At 38.2% G+C, this 21,869-nt stretch overlaps 1 protein-coding gene across 1 annotated transcript in view; it reads right to left on the reverse strand.

The window, feature by feature from the left end:
- Positions 1-21,869, reverse strand: part of LOC112103905 (transcription initiation factor TFIID subunit 4-like) — a 205,201-nt gene that overhangs the window by 122,969 nt on the left and 60,363 nt on the right. The window contains 2 exon segments of the mRNA XM_026652640.2: positions 2,120-2,250; positions 20,038-20,207. Of these exon segments, the coding sequence (XP_026508425.1) occupies positions 2,120-2,250; positions 20,038-20,207 (301 nt within the window).

Raw genomic sequence — 21,869 nt, forward strand, 5'->3', positions numbered from 1 at the left:
CATATTTTTAAATACAAAATATATGGACTGATTAATCAATGTCAGAGGTATCACACACTTAAATAAATCAAAACAATGGATTAACTGACTGAAAAAATGTGGCGTTTAATTTTATGATTAAATAGTAGACAAGAAATTGTCATAATATGTAGAACTTCAAAAAACATTTACAGCTTAAAACACAAGTTAAAACAGATCTATATTAAAAATAAAATGGACAAAAGTAAGGCAAAAAGACTATGAACATAACGTCAGCACTCAACAATTATTTATGACACTGGCTGTACGGGAGCACGTCAGACATTTTTATGGAGAATGAGGGAGTAATCTATTATTTTTTATGAACATCACATTGCACCTCTGTTTATCTGCTTGATACTATCCTGCTTTACTGCAGGGAGTTAAAGTAAAGGAAGTTGATGGGAGGAAACAAACAGGAAACAAAACAATGACATACATAAGGCGCTGTAGGAGAAAGAAGCTATAGGGAGGGATAGATCAGTGGTTTGAGCATTGGCCTGCTAAACCCAGGGTTGTGAGTTCAATCCTTGAGGGGGCCACTTAGGGATCTGGGGCAAAATCAGTACTTGGTCCTGCTAGTGAAGGCAGGGGCTGGACTCAATGACCTTTCAAAGTCCCTTCCAGTTCTAGGAGATGGGTATCTCCATTAATTAATTTATTTATTTATTATTAATTGGGGAATACCCTCTTGCCTATGCTAGCAAGGTTTATTCTTCCTGGGCCCAAGCCTGGGATCAAAGGGCATACTAAACTACTAATTTTCCTGGCCTAGGGAAGAGAAAAAGGTGGGAATAACTGAGCAGCAGTGGCCGGAGATGAGTCTCTTAGAGACTCACATAGAGGATGTGGCAGGGTGTCTGGGCCTCTATGTACCTTTGGACGAATAAACAAGATGTTTAATTTCAGTCACTTTAATCAGCCACTGGTCACAGACTCCTAAAAGATGAGGTCTTGCAGATGCTAGTTAAGTACAATTGGACCTGTTGCGTTTACATAGTTGGGATGCAGCCCCTCGGTTTCCCCGAGAGCCAGTCCAAGTGTGACTGGACCATGGGGTGGCATCTTGGAGGTGAAGAAAGACAAGCCAGTCACCTGAAGGGTCCACCTAAAACGGTCTAAGAGGGGTCCAAATTGCCACTTGTCCTGTGATCATGACCTCTTCAGCCTGCTTTGATACTAGTTTAACAGGCATAAAAATATCTTTAGTATTTAAGGTTAAGGAATAAAAACTTGGTTTGCTTGTTAAAGATTTTCTATTTATTACCAGTGGTCAGAAACTAGCTTGCAGTCTCTTACCAGAGCTCTCATAGTGTCAGATACCCAAATTATGTCACTTTTCTGTAAAATTACGATCACGCAACAGGCTCAAAGGACAATTTTAACTTGAAATGTTATTTTCAAAGAAAATGTCATTGATTATTCAGTGCTGAACCTCTGAATTTTGAGGCTGCTGGTCTAAGAAAAATATGTGGCATTTCCCTCCATTATTAATGAAAATACACTAGATATGCATTATAAAACATTTAAAACTGATTTAAAATTATCATTTTTCATTTCAGTTTCAGCCCAGTATGCAAGATCCCATCTTTGTAGTCTCTGACGTATTCATTACTTGGATCAATGTTCCTTTCAGCTAATTCTATTTGTAACAGTACATACTAATTTTTCTCACAGCCAAGAAGTAGAATTATAAGCTCTTTTAAAAGCATGTTTACACATAAGGAAAGCAATTTCAATCCAAGATGTGGTTACCATGGTTCAGAGATGTCCATGAGGCACTGAGAAACAGCAATTTCAACCATGACCCACAGTTAGGAACAGTTTAACTGCTGTCCCACAAGAGATTTTAGTATTGTTAACTGAAATAATCAGACTACAGGGATTTAAAGGCAACATTCCATGGACAAGTTCTATCATAGAGAAAGGCACCTACCAACTCCCATTAATTAAGCATGGGTAAATTCTGATCAAACCATGCCACAAACAGTGCAGATATTCCACCTATAGTCTGCTCAGAAAGGAAAGAATAGATTTATTACTGAAATACCTCAAACCATATAATTGGACAGCATTCAGTACCACGTCTCTACATACTTACTTTGTGCGATTCCATTCGGTGCTGTGTTACCATTGTTACTTTTTCTATCACTGTTCTCAATCTGTTTTGTGTTGCATGGGAAATAAAGGTAACCACCTCAGCGGGCACATCTGTAATTCCTAATTTTTTAGCTGAAGCAGAAAAAAAAATGAAATTAGCCTCCCAAAACACCCCCTAACATTTCTCAGCACCATGACACAACAGCAATTACAAACACAGTACTTGAAATATCTCAAAAATGTCTCTCTTTAGTAAAGTTCCCTGGAAGGATTGCTATTCAGAGTACAGAAGGGAATGTATGTATACAGTCTTAAGGTAGTGAAAAAATAAGGTACAATAGTCCTGAGAAGAAATTACAGAATATGCCGGAACAGACTATAAGTAAAGGAACATTTTTTGAGAAAACCTTATTGGAATAGCATTAGACACACATAATAAATGGTTAGATATACATATCTTTCACTAGAGACACAAGCTGGGTGAGGCAATATATTTTATTGGACCCACTTCTGTTGGTGAGAGAAACAAGCTTTTGAGATACACAGAGCTCTTCTTCAGAGCTGTTCCTGTCACCAATAGAAGTTGGTCCAATAAAAGATATTACCTCACCCATTTTGTCTCTCTAATATCCTGTGACCAATACAGCTGTAACACCACTGCACATATATTTCACTTTCAGTTATTCATCAACTTATTAGGTGACCATTTGAAAAAAAGTTTGGTTTAAAATATTTTTTGCTAATAAAAAAATTGGTTAAGAGCAAATTCTGAAGATATCAATAATCTTTTTTGCTTTTTCTCTTTCAAGACAAAAGTTGTGTGTAATGGATGGTTAATTATGCTTAGTCTACAAACTTAAACACAGTTATACAAAAATGTGAACATATGAAGCTTAGTATTAAAAAACCCTACAAGTGCATTTACACTCATGCATTTTACGCCACCCTAGCAACATAAAGGGGCTTAAATTGGAGTCAATTATATTAATGCACTACAGAAGCTCTTTTCAGATGAACTGCATTTCTTTGCAGGACTGGGTCCTACAGAAAGATATAATGAGTTCTGTTTTAAATGACTGAACCTTAATGGCTATTTCAGACATGCAATGAAATGAAAAAAAAGTTCTGCTTAACCATTGTTAAGATGAACCAACAAAAGTTAGGAAATTCAGTGTTGAGGCTGACATGTTCTTTAAAAATCTGCCTGATTACAAGTTCTCAATTGTGCCTATTGTTCCCAAGAGAAAGATCTGTGCCACTGTTTTAAACCTATTTGCCTTTTGTCCATTTGTACCACAACGGTGACATTTAATCATAATTTTTAAACGTGGGTTTCATTTTGTTAAATAATACAATCCTTGAAGATTATTCATCCATCTTTCTTCACACATTTGTGATCTCTTGAAAAGATTTGTGATTGCATTTTCGAATACTTGTTTATTGTGTAAATGATAGTTTTAAATGGGTTTTTCTTTTAAAAGGCTGGCAAGTATTTATGAAGTTCACTGCAGTTTATCTGAGTAACTTTCTATAATACACACACACTGGGCCAAATTCAACTCTCAGTTCTGCTGGATAAATAAGAAGTAACTTCTTTATTTTCAATTGAGTCCATTTGGATTAACCTTAGTGTAAATGTGGTCAGAATATGGCCCAATGCATATTATGTATTATAATTGCATATTTGCTACACATGCTACCTGTAAAAAAATTCCTTACAATGTATTTGTCCAATATCAGAACATGAAACTGCAGCTGGATAATCTAAAAACTATAATTGTAAACTAACTAACTAACTAAAGTTTTGAAATTATTTTATCATTTGACATTTTATGCCAAGATTATACTAAGAGCAACTATTTTACAGTCAAGTTACTAAAAATCCACTGCTAGCCTTTGGCTGAGTGGTTGCTGGACCCATAAAAAAAAATCCGTTTGGTTCTTGTCAATCTGTGGTGCTTGCATGTCCTGACTAATCCCTTTCCTGGCACATGAGTTTATGAAAATAGGGGGACTGACAGTGAAAATAGTGATAAATGTTATCTTTAGTAATGCAGATAGTATCATTATTGAATTTGAAAGTGTACCTAAACTTCATATCTTCTTCACTGTAATTTTATAGATTAAATATAATTAATAATCATGCATTATGGAAATTTTGTCTTGAGAAAGCAAAGGCAAGGCAGATTATAGATGAAATCTCCTGAATTTGCAGATGTACAGAGGAATTAAATTTTTCTTAACCAATAAAAGCAGCAACATTTATGGCACTTAAAAATTCCTCAATTTATTAAAATAATTAAAAATCCTGGAAATGCATTTCTAGCCACATATTGCATGCCTAAGTTCTGATCCTGCAAACATTTATGGACAATTAGTCCTAATGGGACTTATGTGAGTAAGTGTTCGTAGGACTGGGGCCTTACATCCTATTCCGCCCAATGGGACTCCCTTTGTAGAATCAGGAAAAAGATTCCCAGGGAAATCAATGGGCATTTTGTGCATGGATTGGTGGCTTTGCCCCACTATTAACATACAAGCTCTAAAGATTACATGAAGTTTATACACAGTCCTAGTATTTTTATGGTGATTAAATTGAACAACTTTTTTTTTAATTGAAAGTATGAATGTGTGCTTATATACAAGATGTTACATGGAAAAGTTCACACCCTGAAAGCATTTCCTGAATTGCTAATTAGAAAGATAATTTTCATTTAAAAAGGAGGGGACAAGTGAATAAAAACAGGAGAGGTTTAAGAAACAAACATTTTTTTTGTGAAGTGTTCATATTTTTTCAGCCAAACTCAACAGCAGTAAACCATCACATGTCTAAAAAATGAAGAGGAATCAGTGAACAGTAGTTTTATATTGATATATACTTCTGTTATTTTAATGATGTGATTTAAAATGAACTGGCAGTCTTCAGCATCACCCTTGGCTTTATGTCAGCAATGGGTTTGGTTCAGTCAATCACTGACATTACTGAAACAGTGAGCTGCCATTCACCAGCAGGGGGCACTGCAGTGATTTCTTTCTTTAGGCTATAGCACAATAGCAAGTCGGTTGATTAAAAATGCATATTTCAAACAAATCTGTCATGATATAAGACTTACAACAACCATCTTCTAACAAAATGGTTTGGCATTTTTTCCATATCCACCACTATATAGCATTCTATGCTACACAAAATTATTCATATATCGAAAATGCTGAAGTAATACAGCCCAAAGTGAAAATTGTTTATGAATTCTGTTCCTAGATACAGCTATTGTAACTGAATTTATACTAAGCCATATGAAAAAGATTGTTTCCTGCAGCCTTTTCTTTCCCCATCTTTTCTTCAAGTTTTTGTACTGCAGTGTCTCTTTAAATCTATATTTTATTACATCACTACAGTACATCATTCTCACACTTCCCAGAGCTGAATTCACTATGTCAACACATTTCTGATATTATTTTTTTTTAAAGACACTTTAAAGTCCTCTCAAGATTAGCTTAGGCTGACAATGGTTTCACACTGTAGGTGTAACCATAAGGAAGTCAGCAATATGTTTGATGTTTTTGAATTCATCTTTGCTGTGACACTAAATTTAAAAAAAATTCTCTTGGCCCTTCATTTGTTCTCTGTGTAGCTAAAATTACTGAGAGCTATACATGTAATTGAAGGCAGAATTGGGCATTTGACTCTGTTGATGCAACCCATATTCATGCAAATAAAGGTTATGTCTACATTAGAGACCTTGCAGGAGCACAGCTGTACCGATGCAGCTGTGCCGATGTAATATCTCTTATGTAGCTGCTCTACGCCAATGGGAGAGAGCTCTCCTGTTGACATAATTAAACCATCCCCAATGAGCGGTGGTAGCTACGTCGGCAGGAGAAGCTCTCGACATAGTGCTGTGTACGCTACCACTTATGCTGGCGAAACTTATGTTGCTCAGGGTGTGGTTTTTTCATGCCCGAGTGACATAAGTTTTGCCGACATAAGTGGTAGTGTAGACATGGCCTTTGTCCTTGAAGCCAATGGAAGTACCCATGTATGTAACTATTTGGGTGAGTAAGATTTGACAAATCAAACCCTTATTGAGCATATACCTTATGCAAACATATCTAAAACTGTTAGTCAATAACAAAATAAACCTAGTCACAACTAAAAAGATCTAGTAGAGGGATTCCATGAGAAAAAAATTCTTTTAGACAACCTAGGTTTTTTTTTTTGTTTTTTTTTTGAGAAACAATGTCATAGCAATAATATGTCCTTGAATTTCAGGATTAGTAAAATCACAGTTCCCATTTTCTAGGGCTATAATTCCAGAAATGTGCTATCTTGCTCTGATCACAATGGCATTTCCCAATTTTGAACATTTTCATTCTAGCAAAATAAAAAATTAGGCACTTTTTTCTACCCATATAGCTCTTGGTTAAGTTTTTCATTATAAGAAAAAAATAGAAATGCAGTATAGGCTTTCCATAAGCTGAATTCAATAGCAGCAAACAAAGAGCAAGAAAAAGGCCAGAAAAAGGTCATTTAAAAATAATTACAACTCAGCTTGTCACCACATAACTACTGTGATGTCACAAAAACTCTCTTCCCACTCTAGGTCCTTTTAGCAAAGAAACACGAAATGGAGCAGGATGGTTGAAGTCCTGTTGGGATTATAAACCAAAAGCAGTGAGTATACCAGTGCTGGGAGGCTACATAAAGACTCTGGCTCCTTGAGTAAAAATGGAAGAGCTGCATGATTGCAAATATACTTCTCAATAAATTGTACAATTTTACACAACACTAGGCAAAGAATAACCTGGTAATTATGAACTTCATATAAACAGTCATGCATACAGCCCCTACCAATCCCTTCTCAACATTCACTTCTGCTGTAATGCCTCTAAAGAAATCAACCAATAATGGCTAGGCTGAGGGGCAGATGGAGGTAACTGACTCATTTTATTTATAATTTTTGAAAATGCGAATATATATATGTGTAAACATTGCATGTATTTGATTATATGTATCTCTCTCCTGCACCATCCTTCATATATGTCTTATCTTTCTTAGGGCTAGTCTACACTACCCGCCTGGGTCGGCGGGTAGAAATCAATCTCTCAGGGATCGATTTATCGCGTCTCATCTAGACGGTTAAATCGATCCCCGAATCGACACGCGTACTCCCACATCGTCAGGAGGAGTAAGCGCTGTCGACGGGGGAGCCGCAGCGGTCAATTTGCCGCCATCCTCACAGCGGGGTAAGTCGAATAGGATACGTCGAATTCAGCTACGCTATTCACGTAGCTGAATTTGCGTATCTTAAATCGATCCTCCCGGCCAGTGTAGACCTAGCCTTAGACTGTAAGCTCTTTTGGACTCTGACCACACTTCTGCATATGTTTAGAGACTAACCTTGACTGTGGCACCTTGTCACTACTGCAATGTAAATATTAAAAAGTACTCACATCTTAAACTGGATGTGTGCAAAGAGAGAGGGAATTAATATTAGAAAAAGGGTTAATCCTTTTGTTTACTAATGGATTTTCTCTTATTTTTGTTGAAAAAGCTATTATTTTCTTTTATTCAGAGGTGGAATATCTAGCCATACAGATTTTAAAAAAGTTTAGGAACAGAGTGACTTCCCCTAAATACTGGTAGCCCTAATATTTTGGAACTTCTTACATACAGCTTGTAGCTTTGTGACCAAAAGACTGCACATATGGTAGTGGTGGATGCAGAATACACACAATTAAAAATTCTAACAACTTTAAAAGATTGATCTGTAATTTAAACAAGTATTTCATTACAAGCTACTTTGTTTTTACATTTGCTAAAATATATGGTATATTTAAAAACTAACATATTTCTAGGTCTTTACAATAACCTTACCAGTGCAATCCTGCAATTTCCCTAGACCTGCTGTGAAGATGTGGAGTGGGAGAGCATCACCAAGGATATCAGTGGAGACTGAGCTGGAGCAAAGTAATGCTCCAAGTTACAACCTTGGCAGATATCCCACTTCGATTTGAGTTTCTCATATTTTTCTTACAAGGTTTAGTGATAGTCAAAAATCACGTTCCTCATCCATGTCTTCTTAGCCAAACCTCCACTGTACCAGATCTGTACATGAGGCATTAAATAACTGGTGACCAGCTTCCTCAAAAGTGTTATTTCATGTAGCAAGAAACAGATTCTCCTTGCTCTCAGAGCAACCAATAAATGCCAACACTAAACTCCAAGGGCTGTCACACTCATATACAAAAGAGTGAGGTATATATTCTGTATAATGAGGTAAAACCAATGGTGTAAATATGGTGGTACGTTCCAGTACACCGTACCAGTAAGATATTTATAGCTGGTACAGCATACCGGAAAGACACAGGAGGAGCCCTCCCCCAGCCCTTCCATGCAGCTGCATCTCGAGTCCTCCTGCCTGGGGTCTGTACAGCAGAAGTCTCCGGTGCAGCGTGAGGAGAACAGAGTCCCGTTCCTCCCCCCGCCCCCCAGGACACGTGGGATGGATGTGAATCATGGGGAGGGGATGGGGAGAGCGTGCGGGTCCCGGGCTAGGGGCGAGGAGGAGTCACGTGGGGGGGTGACGTGGGGAGGTCACACGTGCCTTCCCTTTGTGTCCCTCTCATGAGTACAGTGTGCCGGCAAGAAATGATTTCTACTTGCACCACTGGGTAAAACTTCCTGGTGTTAGTACATGGTTATATATTCAAATGTGTTAAGATCAAACTATGGTTCAACCAATGTTCACTCAAAACTGTAAGATGTAGCAACACATGCACAACAAGTACAAAAATTAGAAAAGATCTTGTAAAAAATAAAATATAACGTAACCTCACACTTTTTATATAAAAGAATTTATATTAATGTTAGCTATGTATGATAGGCCTCAACAACCTCAGAATCAACATACAGCAGTATTATCCTGGCATATAAGTCACTAAAACCTGAGATGTACTGTTTTTACAAATATAAGTGTCTCCGAATTTTTACTGACAAATTTCAGGTCATGAGTAATGAGAATTTTAAAGGTTACCACTGTCTGCGTAGTTATACTGGAAGTCATAAGGTGCAACAGTTTTGTTATGATTCAATTTTAACTATTTTGTTGACCAAACTATATGCTGAAAACTTCAAAAAACTTGTATTTTCTACTATTTAAAAACGCAGAAAAGAGCTGCTATATTAATCTTAGCAGATAAGGTTTTAAAGAATCAAAAGCTATTTTAATAATTTATACTTTAAGAGGATTGACAGGACTGAGATGCAAGAGAAAAATGTTTTTATTTGCAAAACATCAGGTCTGACCTTGGTTACTGATGTGATAAACTATTGAAAATCTGTAGTGTCTTTGCATATTTAAGTTACAAACAAACAATCTTAAAAGAACAAGTTAAAAACAATTTAGAATATCAAAATGCATTTAGGACTAGGCTCTGTCTGGACCTTGCTTAGGTGGTCTAGGAAAGAGCACAATTACCCTTCCTCTATTTGACCTCTATGCAAAGGTCAGACACAACTGCAGAGAGCACTCTGCCAGCACCACTGCAGTGCTATCCATTAAAAATGTACTAGTAGTCCTTCAAGGTTTAATTCCTTCTTTCACAGAATTGTCTCTTCCACACCCCTCAATCTTCCTCTTGCTCTCCCTTAGACTTTATAGTATTAGAAAGAGAGAAAACCCAGAATGTATTGTATGGCTGTATTATATTAAGCTCAATGGTCCATCTCTTGCAGAATACAGCCAGTTCCCATACACTATTGTGTGCATAGATAAGTAGAGAAAACTGGTTCGGAGAGCAGGGACTATGGCATGAATTAGGGAAAGACCAGACTGTTAACATAAGGTGTTCTTAATCTGTCCCACCACCTTGTAATTACGTCAGATACTCTGGTTACCATCTCCAGACCTGAGGAAAAGCTCTGTGAAGCTCGAAAGCTTGTCAATTCCACCAACAGAAGTTGGTCCAATGAAAGATATTACCTCATCTACCTTGCCTCGCTCATATGCTGGGACCAACATGGCTACAACAACATTGCAAGGAACTGGGGAGGCTTATTTAGACAAGTAAGCTGATTGAGATGCAGGGATCTAATAAGCATGTCTATGGGGGACAAAAAAAGACCTGGTATCTGGACAGCAAAAGAGGCTGCCAGTCTGACCAGATGGGTTACAGAAGAGTTTGCTTTTTTCCCTCCTCTGTAACTAAACTGATAAAGCCTTGTCTCAAGTAGCTTAAAGAGAAGTGTAAATCTAGATGTGCTAAAGAAATAGTTCTTCTCTTAAATTCATTTTCTCTCTTTTTAATAAATCTTGTTTTTATTAAGATTTCTGTTAAGTAATTTCATGCAGATGTCACCAAAGAGAAGAGATTCCTTTGTGTGTTTATGATGGCTCACTTGCTATGGAGTTAGATAAAAGAGGCCATTAAGGGGACAAGCAGGAAAATCAAAACAATAACATAGATAAGAATCCTTGAGGAAACAATGGGAAAACTTAATTGTGGAATATCCACTACTGGCTCCATCCAGGTTTAAATGGTTTACTCTTCCAAGGCTAATCCTGGGCTTAAAGTAGGATACTAAACCATTATAGGACCCTGAGCCTAAAAAAGGAAGGGCAGGGGGATTGAGTGAATTGAGATAGGTGACCATGGAGTGTCAGTGAGTGCTGACACAGATGCAGAAGTCACCCAGATTGATCGAAAGTCAGGGTCTGCAGCAAGTAGGCTGTAACTTGGTTCCCTAGAGAATGGGGGACAGCAAGTCTAAGTCATGTCTACCTAGGGGCTTGAAGGGAATGCCAAGCATAGGCAAGATGGTATGAACATAGGCCTCATTTTACATCAGTTTCTGATTGCTGTGCACCTTTTGGCAAAAAAATCATACTTTGTTTTGAAGAAACTGCATGTTTCACTGTATACTATTAAAGGCTCCCAAAGGGAAACCCTTCCAGGTGCTAAGCCAGTTAAGCCTGGAAGGTACCAAGACTGGCAACATAGAATATCCCAGAGACCCAGTCAAAGGGTGGTTGGATTACAGGATCCCAACCCAAAGAGAAGTGGAGGCACAGGCCTGTCATTTGAAATGAGTGCACTGGGAGGATTGCAAAATGATCTTGAAAGGCGCAGCCTACCTAGGGACAATGATGCTAACTTCTAAAACTACAACCATCTGTTGTGCATGTCTAATATTGGAGAACAACTTGGCAAGCCAATAAACTCTTCATTATGACCACTGAAAAATTTGTCAATGAACCCCAGTTTAATCTGGTTTCTGAAAGCAGCAGAAGCACGATATATGGTGGTCTAACAAATGTAACGGTATTTTAAAAGAAATCACATTTTTACATTCCCACGAGTGCAGCATGAAAACCTCAAGTCAGATGATTCTAAGAGGGAGAGAGAAAGACTGTGGAGAAGCCTTTAAGACGAACTACAATGTTTTCTGGAAAAACATTGCAAGGTTAGTATGATCAGCAGAATTGCTAAATAAACATTAGCAGTCACTTAACACATTTTAGAAACTGTATTACCTTTCCCTTTTTTCCTTTAAAGATCCTTGATGTTGCTGCTCATTGACCAATGACTTCCCCCTCCACAAAGATGTCCCAGCATGTTTTGAGAGTTGGTGACGTTAGTACCACCACTAGAGCATGGAGTCTGCCTATGGGGATAATGCAAGTCAGCTTTATTGCAATATTGAATGGTTCTCTGAGGTTTTCTTTTTATTGTTCTTATTTTACATCCTATCTTTATACTGACAAGCTATACATGAGGTGGAGAGTACCATCAGACTCTGCTACAGGATGAATCTTCGGGGAATACTGCTCCCAGCTCGACCCTCCTTTGCAAATATCAATAACTTCAAGCCATTCACAGGCAAACCCTTATTTTGAGGCAGCAGGTGGTGTTGTGGAAAGCCATGAAGGCTAGAACCATCCTCCAGAGATAGCAGGATCTTTAAGGAAGACCATTACATGGGATTCATAAAACAAAAGCATGGTACTATGCTGAAGACAGTACTTGAATTCTCTATGTGTTTTGGGGACCAAGTAGTATGGCCATGTTCTCAGTTCTATTACAATAAAATCCCATCAAAAATAGTAATTTTATGACTGTAGAAATCAGCTGCATTTTATTTATAAATACTGATGTTCTGAACAAATCTAAATTTCAGCTTATTTTTGAGGGACTACATTTTGGTGGAAGAACATCAATACTGGTATGTAAGTTAGCCATATAATGTGCAAGTAGCACTGCTGAAAGCATAACAGAAGCTATGCTCTGCTGTTGCACAGAAGAACCGATAACAATAAAAAGAAAACCTTAGAAATACACAAAAAATATTGAACAAAAGCTGTCTTACTTTTATAGAAAGGCAAACTCCAGGCTCTCTAGTGGTACTGATGTTACCAGTACCATGCATATTAGGACGTCTTGTAGAACAGGAAGTCTAATCGTGGATCTATTAAAGAAAATAGAACAACAATACAATGTAATAGTTTGTTGAAATGCCTACTAATTATGCTTAGTATCAGCAGCATTGCTAAATAAGATTAGAACATTTTTTCTTTTTTCAAGGAAATAGTTATAGGTCACCATTTAACAAAATTTGATTGCCCTAAAATGTTTGACATTATCAGATGCAAAATAAAATAAAATAAAATGAAGTCTCTATAAAACAGGCAAAATAAACACATTTTCTTTTCCTCTCTCAACACACTAGCTTTGAAGATCTGGGCATGCATGTTAAATATGTAGAATTATGGCAAATTTTCTAATCTGAAATTTTTTAAATCAAATTAACTCAATGAGATAATTACCCTTTTACTTCAACTGACAGATCTGTGCATTCCCTAACAGTGATATGAAACTACAGACATTTCAAACACTAAATTCATATATACATCCACCACACAGTCTATGTCAGGGGTCGGCAACGTTCGGCACGCGGCTCGCCAGGGTAAGCACCCTAGCAGGCCGGGCCAGTTTATTTACCTGCTGACACGGCAGGTTCGGCCGATCGCGGCCCCCACTCGCCGCGGTTCGCCGTCCCAGGCCAATGGGGGCGGCGAGAAGCGGCGGGCCAAGGGATGTGCTGGCCGCGGCTTCCCGCCACCCCCATTGGCCCGGGACAGCGAACCGCGGTGAGTGGGGGCCGCGATCGGCAGAACCTGTCGCGTCAGCAGGTAAATAAACTGGCCCGGCCCGCCATGGTGCTTTCCCTGGCGAGCCGCGTGCCAAACATTGCCGACCCCGGTCTATGTTATGTCTCAACAAATGATATATTAAGGATCCTTTATGGGAGCTGGAAAAGGTTCACAGACTTGGCATGCAAACAATCTTTCAAATTAAATGATATGATACCTAATACAAAACCTCTTGCTTAAAAGAGGCAGCTGGGATCAGAGAATTTCACTCATGGGATCAGGACTGCCCATGTTGTTAGAACAATACATGACTCCACAAGGCTACGCTTGAGGAGGACTAACATTTCATAGGCACATTATGCAAATATTAAAACTACCTCCAAAACAGTCAAGGGTAATTTCCACAGATATGCGGGAGGGGGGGCGGGGGCTCATGACGGAAAGATGCTGGTAGATAAACTGATATGGAAAGGAACATTTCAGTTTGAAGGCAAATCAATTCAAGAATAAAAAGTTAAAGTCCAATGGTGAAAACAACAAAATCTTTTCAATGTGATGAAGGAAAGCAGAAGCAAAAAAGTAATACACATAGTTATCTGATGGGCAATCACATGGCTTAAAACAGGAGAACTCCAACAACTATAATCTAACCAGATATAAAAGCCATTAACAGTAAACCAAACACAGACATAAGTATACTTTTACATTAGCACTGTTCCATATCTAAAAGAGCATCATCAGTAGTACAAGTATCATCCTATTCAAACACAAATGTAACTGTTGATAAACAGGCAGACAAAACAGTGATGACAGAATGCCTATATTTATTATTTATTAAACTAATAACAAATGCTCAGAGAAAATAAGACAGAAGGCTCTAAAACCTATTGGAATGCTCTTCATGGAACAAGGCCAAGCAGATCTTCTAGGCAGTTCTAACACAATATCAAATGCCCTCTAGAGCATTCAGATTATTTGTTTAAAACACACACACACACACACAGCTGTTTTACTCTATGATGCCATTACTGTGTACCTCCAGAATGTAGACTCCTAGATAAGCTTTTAGTTCTAAGATTTTTCTTTCTGTGTGTTGTATCATGCATTCATGCAGCAGGCACAAGAACCAAGAATGTGTTTATGAAGAATACTCATTTAGGCAGATGAACAGTCAATATTCTGGCAGACATAATTTAGAGAAGAGTACAAGAAGAGTAAGAACAGGGTATATCTAAATTATGTTGAACCTAATCCTTGCAATTTTAACATTGACAAACAATGGCTTTCAAAGTATCACACAGAGCTGCTCTGCAGACTCTGCAGACACTATGTTTAGGAATAACCTTCGGTCTCCTACTATCTCGGCAATTAGAACTTGGACACATTAAAGAAATGCATTTTCAGATTTCTTGAAGGCTATGTTTCCCTGCCAAGAGATTTATTTAGAATAAGCAAGGTGTTACAATATTCATATTAATAGGAAAAATTAGGCACATTGTTTTCTTGTCAAGAAAGAGTTTTCTTTGCATAAAACAGTCTCTGACAACAAGGAGATATAAATATTTGATCATTGATCAACAGACAAATCTTTAAGAAAAATTAATTTCATAACTCAAAATTAACAATAACTTTGAATGAATGGGGGATGAAAACAATTATTCATGACTCTTCCCACGAATGAAAAGCTATCATTATTCTTTAATAAATATTGAAATAAGGTGGATAGTTACTCCGAGTTAGATATGGCTGATAGTAGATTTTACTTCCATCTCCGCCTATAATGAAATATATACATATTTTTAAGTACTTCACACTTTGAATGGTTCTGGTTAGCCAACTGCCCTATACCGAGAGAGAGAGAGAGAGAGAGAGAGAGAGCAAGGAATAGTATAAGCCAAAGAACAGTATTTCAGGCTTATGTTTCATTATTCTTGCTGTAACTGAGTTATTACATGGCCATGTCACTCTAACCTATGACATTTTGGGGTAGTCAAAGTAAGAGCAAGATATAGGCTGTGGTGTCATTTGGTTGGGTTGTAAATAGAAAGGGAAGTCAGGTGGAGTCAAGACTGAACTGTGGGAATTTGTGTTTTCTTACAAATCCTAAGATTATCGGGAGATTGCATTTTGGTGACCTGGAACCCCAAAAGAGGGCTTTTTGAAGGCCAAACAAAGTTCTAGGGCTCATCATTTCTACAGAGACAAGTACAGGGATATTCTCCTAAATAGTTTTTCAAGAAAGAAGGTGTGTGAGAAAAGGAGGGGACTAGATTTTTATCCTATTGTCCCATTTAATGGGCTAATGTTAAGAAAAGGAAAATTTAGGATGACTATCAGGATTTCCACAGAAAATGAGATGGTTCCACCCAAAACCAGTAGGAATGGGAACCAATTACTAACAATATTTATCATTAGGCCACATGAAACACTACAAAATGAACTAGTTGCCTCACCAAGCTTTTCCTCCCCATGTACAGCTTTTACAATCCTTCAAGTTTTCTTGAAGGCCCACTATAGTTGTGCAAAGAGTAAGGTTATGGTCAAGTGTACAGTTTCATATATTTTGTATGACTTCTCATTTACCTTTCATGCTTCCTACTGTGCATGCAGTTCTTATTTTGTTACTATGTGTTAACAGTGATCGTGGATGTTCTTTGCTTCTTTCTCTTCTTGTACCTTTTCCCTTTTTTCTCAGTTTTAGTTGTCAATGCATAAACAAATTCTTCTTTTGTTTCACCCTTTACTTGTGTCCTGTTACCTTTCATTTAAATGCAATATAAAATTAACTGTAGCCTAATTTTTATTTGCCTCACAATCAAGCAGCAATTATACATAAGTTGAATAAAGGTGATTCTACTTTTACCAAAACTGCTACGAATCAAAAAGAATAAACTCACTCTTACAATAATCCTCTTAGGAGCTGTGACACATTATGTATATTGTGGTGCTGACAGTTTATTGCACAATGGAAACTCAATTCAAAGAATGTCCACATAACAGCTAATGTTTAAAAGCTAATAAAAGCTAAGAGATAGTCCCTGTCCACCAAAAAATAGTCAAAGAACAACTAAAAATGAAAAAAAAAAAAAAAACAAGCACAAATGATCCAACTTTATTTTTCTGTGTTCTCTCCCAAATGAAAACTAGGAAGTATCACTATTATTTATTGGGTAAGTGCAGCCATGGCATGGGGCTAATCAATTTTTCTCGGCTCATCAAGGAAACACTACCCAGGTGTGCTAATGGAGCAAGCATAAGGATCTGCCAAATAAAAACATACAGCACCAGCAAGCACAAGAGAAATTGTAGCCTTTCAAAAAAGAAGAGGCAGGGTGTTGTGTGTGCCATTGTGTTGTGCTGCCATGCAGAAGAATCAGGTTTTAAGCTTTATGATCCCGGGTAGAGCGGCGACAAAATACATTGCCTGGTGCAAAAACATTCATTCTTGATTTTGAATCAAGACAGAGGTTGAATCAATCAAAATCCTTGCCTTCATAGATGAACAAATGGCAACAATTGCTAGTCAAAGATGACAAGACACAAAGGCACATGGAGAAGGAAGTAATTTAGGCAATGAACTAGTGTCTTTGCATTAATGCATCTTTCAGCTATTTCTTATATTTAGAAGGATCGATAATATTTATATTTAAAATAAACTATGGACTATAATGCTGCCAAGTTACTGTAGAGATAAGAATGTACAATATTTTAAGAAGAAACCTCTTTTACTATAACTTTGAGGCATTTGGCTGGTGGTAACTGCCAAAGACTGCATAGCATCTGCTCTCACTTTAGCAGTTTAAATTCTGACTCTAGTGAATGGAAGCATAATCTCTGAAACAGCCTTTGGGGAACACTACTGAGTTTCTCTACAGAGCTCTTGCTCAGAGATGAGAGAGCGGGGGATTAATATTACAGAAAACTTGAAAGAACCAGCTTCTGAGACAGGAGTGAATAGCAGTGTCCTGATACTGTACATACCACAGTTCTTTCTTTTACTGGAACATTAGAAAGGTGCCCTAAATACTAAAGTGATTATTAAATATGAAAAGCGTTCAAGATAGAAAAAAATTCCCAATTTTAAGCCATATTCATATACATTAATGTAAGAAAAAAGTGCATTTACCTTGTTTGTCAATAGGCATAATACAAAAACATAAGATAATAGTGGATCCAGTTATCTGAGACTTTTCTTTTCCTAGTGTGTCTAAGAATGTGACAGTCTCCTTTGTTTAGTCCTTGTGTGCCTAGGCATACCAACACATGGTCAGACTGATTTTGTGATACTCATACAATCCCATTATTTTAAGTGCCCCGTAGCACAAACTACTGAATTTTGTGTGGTCCTGTGAGAGCAACAAAATCTGGCCCCACACAGTGAAAACAAAGCTTTTAAAGCTTCAAACTCAGCTGCAGGAATTCTCTCCTCAAGAGCCATGGATACTAAATAGTAGCCACTAGTGAACCCCAAAGCCACTTTCAAAACTACAAAAGACTTTATATAAAGCCAAAATAAAGCTCTAGAAACAGCAGCAAGAGCTCACTAGGAGCGACCACGCTCTTGGATTCACTGCTTTTGAGAAGCAAATCCCTGCAGCTGCTTTTAAAAGCTTTGAAAGTTTCATTTTCAATTATCAAAGCCAATAAAGTTTCAAAAAACAGCCACAGGGATTTGCTTCTCTGAGGAGCAAACCCCAAAAGGCAAATGGTGAACAGTGTGCTGTGTTCTGTGGCTCTTAAAGTATGTACAGAGTCTTCTAAGCCCGACACTTCAAATTACAACTCCATGTTGGGCTGCAATTGTTATACCCAGAAGAATTAATTAAGGCTTGCATGGCAACTTTATTAGTGACTTTCCAGTTATTAGGTCTAATTTTCTTTGCTTTTTGTTTTGTTGCACCAGTATACAGTTCAATCACAGCAGGCCTCACAGTGGTGCTTCCAAAGACTTGCACTAACAGCTTGTGGACTTCATAATCTCAGACAGCAACCACCAGATTCCCCAAAATTTGCATTACTATTTTCTTATTCACCTCTACCCCGATATAACGCAGTCCTCAGGAGCCAAAAAATCTTACCGCCTTGTAGGTGAGACTGCGTTATATCGGGTTCGGGCCGGTACGCCGTGCCGTGCTTCGGCAGCCAGGCTTGGGCGGTGATTTAAAGGACCCAGGGCTCCACACGAATTTGGATATAACGCGGTAAAGCAGCGGGGCTTGGGTGGCGCTTTAAAGGGCCCGGGGCTCCCTGCTGCTTTACCGCGTTATATCCGAATTCGTGTTAGATCGGGTCGCGTTCTATCGGGGTAGAGGTGCAGTAACTTCATATGATGACATCATCATAAGGGCACTGGAAAAAGAATTGTGGACTTACATGGCATTTATTTCCTCGCTGCGGCCCCAGTACTGCAAAGGGACTACTTATAGTGCGTAAAGCAAAGCACATGAATAGGTCTTTGTAAGATGAGGGCCTGTCAGAGTGTAAAAGGATTTCCATACATTTACGCTGAATTTAAGTAGTATGAGACTACAGGTAAAATTTCCAAAGTCACCTAAGTAACATAAGAGCCTAAATCCCACTTGCAAAAGTGACTTGGGCATTGAAGAACCCAAGTCTCATTGAATGTCAATGGTATTTAAGATCCTAAATCACATTTTAAAATGGGACTTAGGATAAAATTTTAAAAGCCTCCTAAGTCAAAATAAAATATAGTTTTCCTGACATTTTTAGATCTTATGTGGCCACCACATTTAACCTAGTTCAGAGTAACATAAAATAAATACTGAGCATAATTACTTGCCACTTTTTAAATGTCACTAATTGAGTGTTTACTTTTTAATTATTTTTTAATTCTCAAAAGAACTGATAACATTCAGGCCCAACTGTCAGTAAAAAGATAATCTATTTTTATCCATACCATAGCAAATAAAACCACCATAAAATTTTAAAATAGTTATAGACAAGGGGTTGGCAACGTTTGGCACGCGGCTCTCCAGGGTAAGCACCCTAGCGGGCCGGGCCAGTTTATTTACCTGCTGACGTGGCAGGTTCAGCCGATCGCGGCCCCCACTGGCCGTGGTTCGCCATCCCGGGCCAATGGGGGCAGCGGGAAGCCGCGGCCAGCACATCCCTCGCCCACGCCGCTTCCCGCCGCCCCCATTGGCCCGGGACGGCGAACCGCGGCCAGTGGGGGCCTCGATCGGCCAAACCTGCCACGTCAGCAGGTAAATAAACTGGCCCGGCCCGCTAGGGTGCTTACCCTGGCGAGCCACGTGCCAAACGTTGCCGACCCCTATTATAGACGTTAAAAATTGGATTAATACATTTTAAATCTTTTTTGTATGAAAAAAATACATCCAGGCAAACAACTTGTCTTCCACTAAACCATAGGGAGTGGAAAGCAGGAGATCTGGATTCCATTCTTGACTCACTCTCAGACATCTGCTGTGATCTTGGGCAAGTCACTTTACCTCTCTGTGCCTCATCTTGGTCATGTGCAACATCTGAATAATAATGATTCCCCACTTCACAGGGACAATGGGAGGTTTATTTCCTTAATGTTTGCAAAGAGTTTGGGGATCCTCAAGTAGATTATAATACCGAAGTGCCATTTTGATACAGTTTGACACAGCCAAGATACTTTTGTAATGAAAAATGCTTATAGAACCTTAATTATATCAATGCTGGATGCTACCGTGTATTTTGACACTGACTAAAACTGAACAGCTCCAAAGGCAATACTACCGAAAGCAAATGACATGCTTCTCACCCATTTCTAGTATTCGTTTATGTAAAGGGATAGCAGCAAGAAAGGGTTCATCTTTACAAGACTGTATCTGGGTTCCAACCAAGTCGGAGTTGGTTGCCATAATTCGGGCACTCTCTTCATTAAGGTTAACTCCAGCCATAGAGGCAACATCATTGATGTCATCGTCATCTCTATAACAAAAGCATAAACAAAAGATAATTTTGCATGCGATACAGTAACTTTTATAAATTAACTGCCTCCCTTAAAGGGAATAATCATGCAATGCTCCTGATCAGAAGAGGGAAGCGGGGCCAGTTTATTGGCACAGCCACCTGGCTCTACCTTATCATGGAATACCCAAGATTCAGAAACAACTTAATGGAACATATCTCTTTGACCACTCAGCATCAGGCAATCTGCAAAAGTAGTGTGTCCAGCATGGACAAAAACACCCACAATTCTATATGGGCACCTTTCCTTTGACCGGAAGTTGATGAGAAACGTGATAGCAATGACAGCTATGTGGCCAGCGGACAAAGGTTAGTAGTGACCGCAGACCACAAGGCCCTCACTTTTCCCCCATACACTGATGGCTTTGAAGTAGGGGTCAATCAACAACAGTAATGAAACAAACAAAAAACCCACAGACATTGAAACCAAAACACTGTATTATTTCAAACTGCTCAAGGTTCAAGAGATACCCTTATTAAAACTACAATTGAGAACAACAAATCTCACAAAAATGCTGAAGAAAAAAAAGGAAACAAACCACACACAAAAATTTTTAGCATAAAAACCTTAATGCCTGTGATGGAACTGGCACCACTTCAGAGAAGCTAAACAAGATCACATGAGGCTGAAGATCCATTTCTGGCCAAGCCATATGAGCTTAGCTGAATATTGGACCATGTGAAGATAATCACAAACATGAACACATGGTTAGATAAATTGGTATGGAGAGTAAGTGAATCTAGAACAAATAGGCTGGAGCCCCAATTCTCCGATTAGAGCTAAAACAAAGGTGCTGACCATACTACAAAGCTGTTTAAGCTTACTTGGTTGTGTAGTTAATGAAAACAAAGCACTAACTTACAAAGATGCCATACATGAACACCTAATAAGAATCCGGAATGCAGTGAGGAAGAAAAAGACCTAGAGTCATTCTTACAGAAATGGCTCTGAACTATTGCATTTACACTCTGTGGAACATCCTGTATATGTAGAACAAGCCCACGGAGTCTCTAACAAGCGAAATGCAAACACAATAAATGCTGACACCGTTATCAGTGTGTTCCCAAACGATTATGATAAACATGGGATTTTGCAAGCATCTTGCAGCAAAACTTATTATTATGTCAACTTCTACACGGACATACAGCCAATGTCATCGCATTCACTTCAACCAGGACCCATGATATATACATCTGTACAGAAAAATTTGGAAAGCTACAAGTACCTTTAGCATTTTCACATATTCAGCCTGTGATTCCAGCATTTGGTCTCTGAGAGGCAGTTTCACCTCCATCAAACATTCATTCTAACAGAAAAATAGAGAAAGTATTCTCCATTTCCCACAAAAGTTCATAGTATGACATACAGGCAAACAAATTTTGTTCTTGAACCTTAAGAAGCCAATTTTTTTTTTACTGGTAATGACTTAAAAACCCTGAGATTGACTCTCTCTATTCTGACAACTGGAATTTTTAAACTGGATAGTGAAAACAACTGCAAGGCTTGAAAAATATATGTATAAATAGATAAGGAACATTACATTTATATAAAAAGGTAAGTTAGAGGTATTACTATATTTGACTGAAATGTTTGTTGTGCGTCTTGATTAGTCATGTACTGAA

The sequence above is a fragment of the Terrapene carolina genome, unplaced genomic scaffold (genome assembly GCF_002925995.2).
Source record: "Terrapene carolina triunguis isolate 2854851 unplaced genomic scaffold, T_m_triunguis-2.0 Scaffold130, whole genome shotgun sequence".
Lineage (NCBI taxonomy): Eukaryota > Metazoa > Chordata > Testudines > Emydidae > Terrapene > Terrapene triunguis.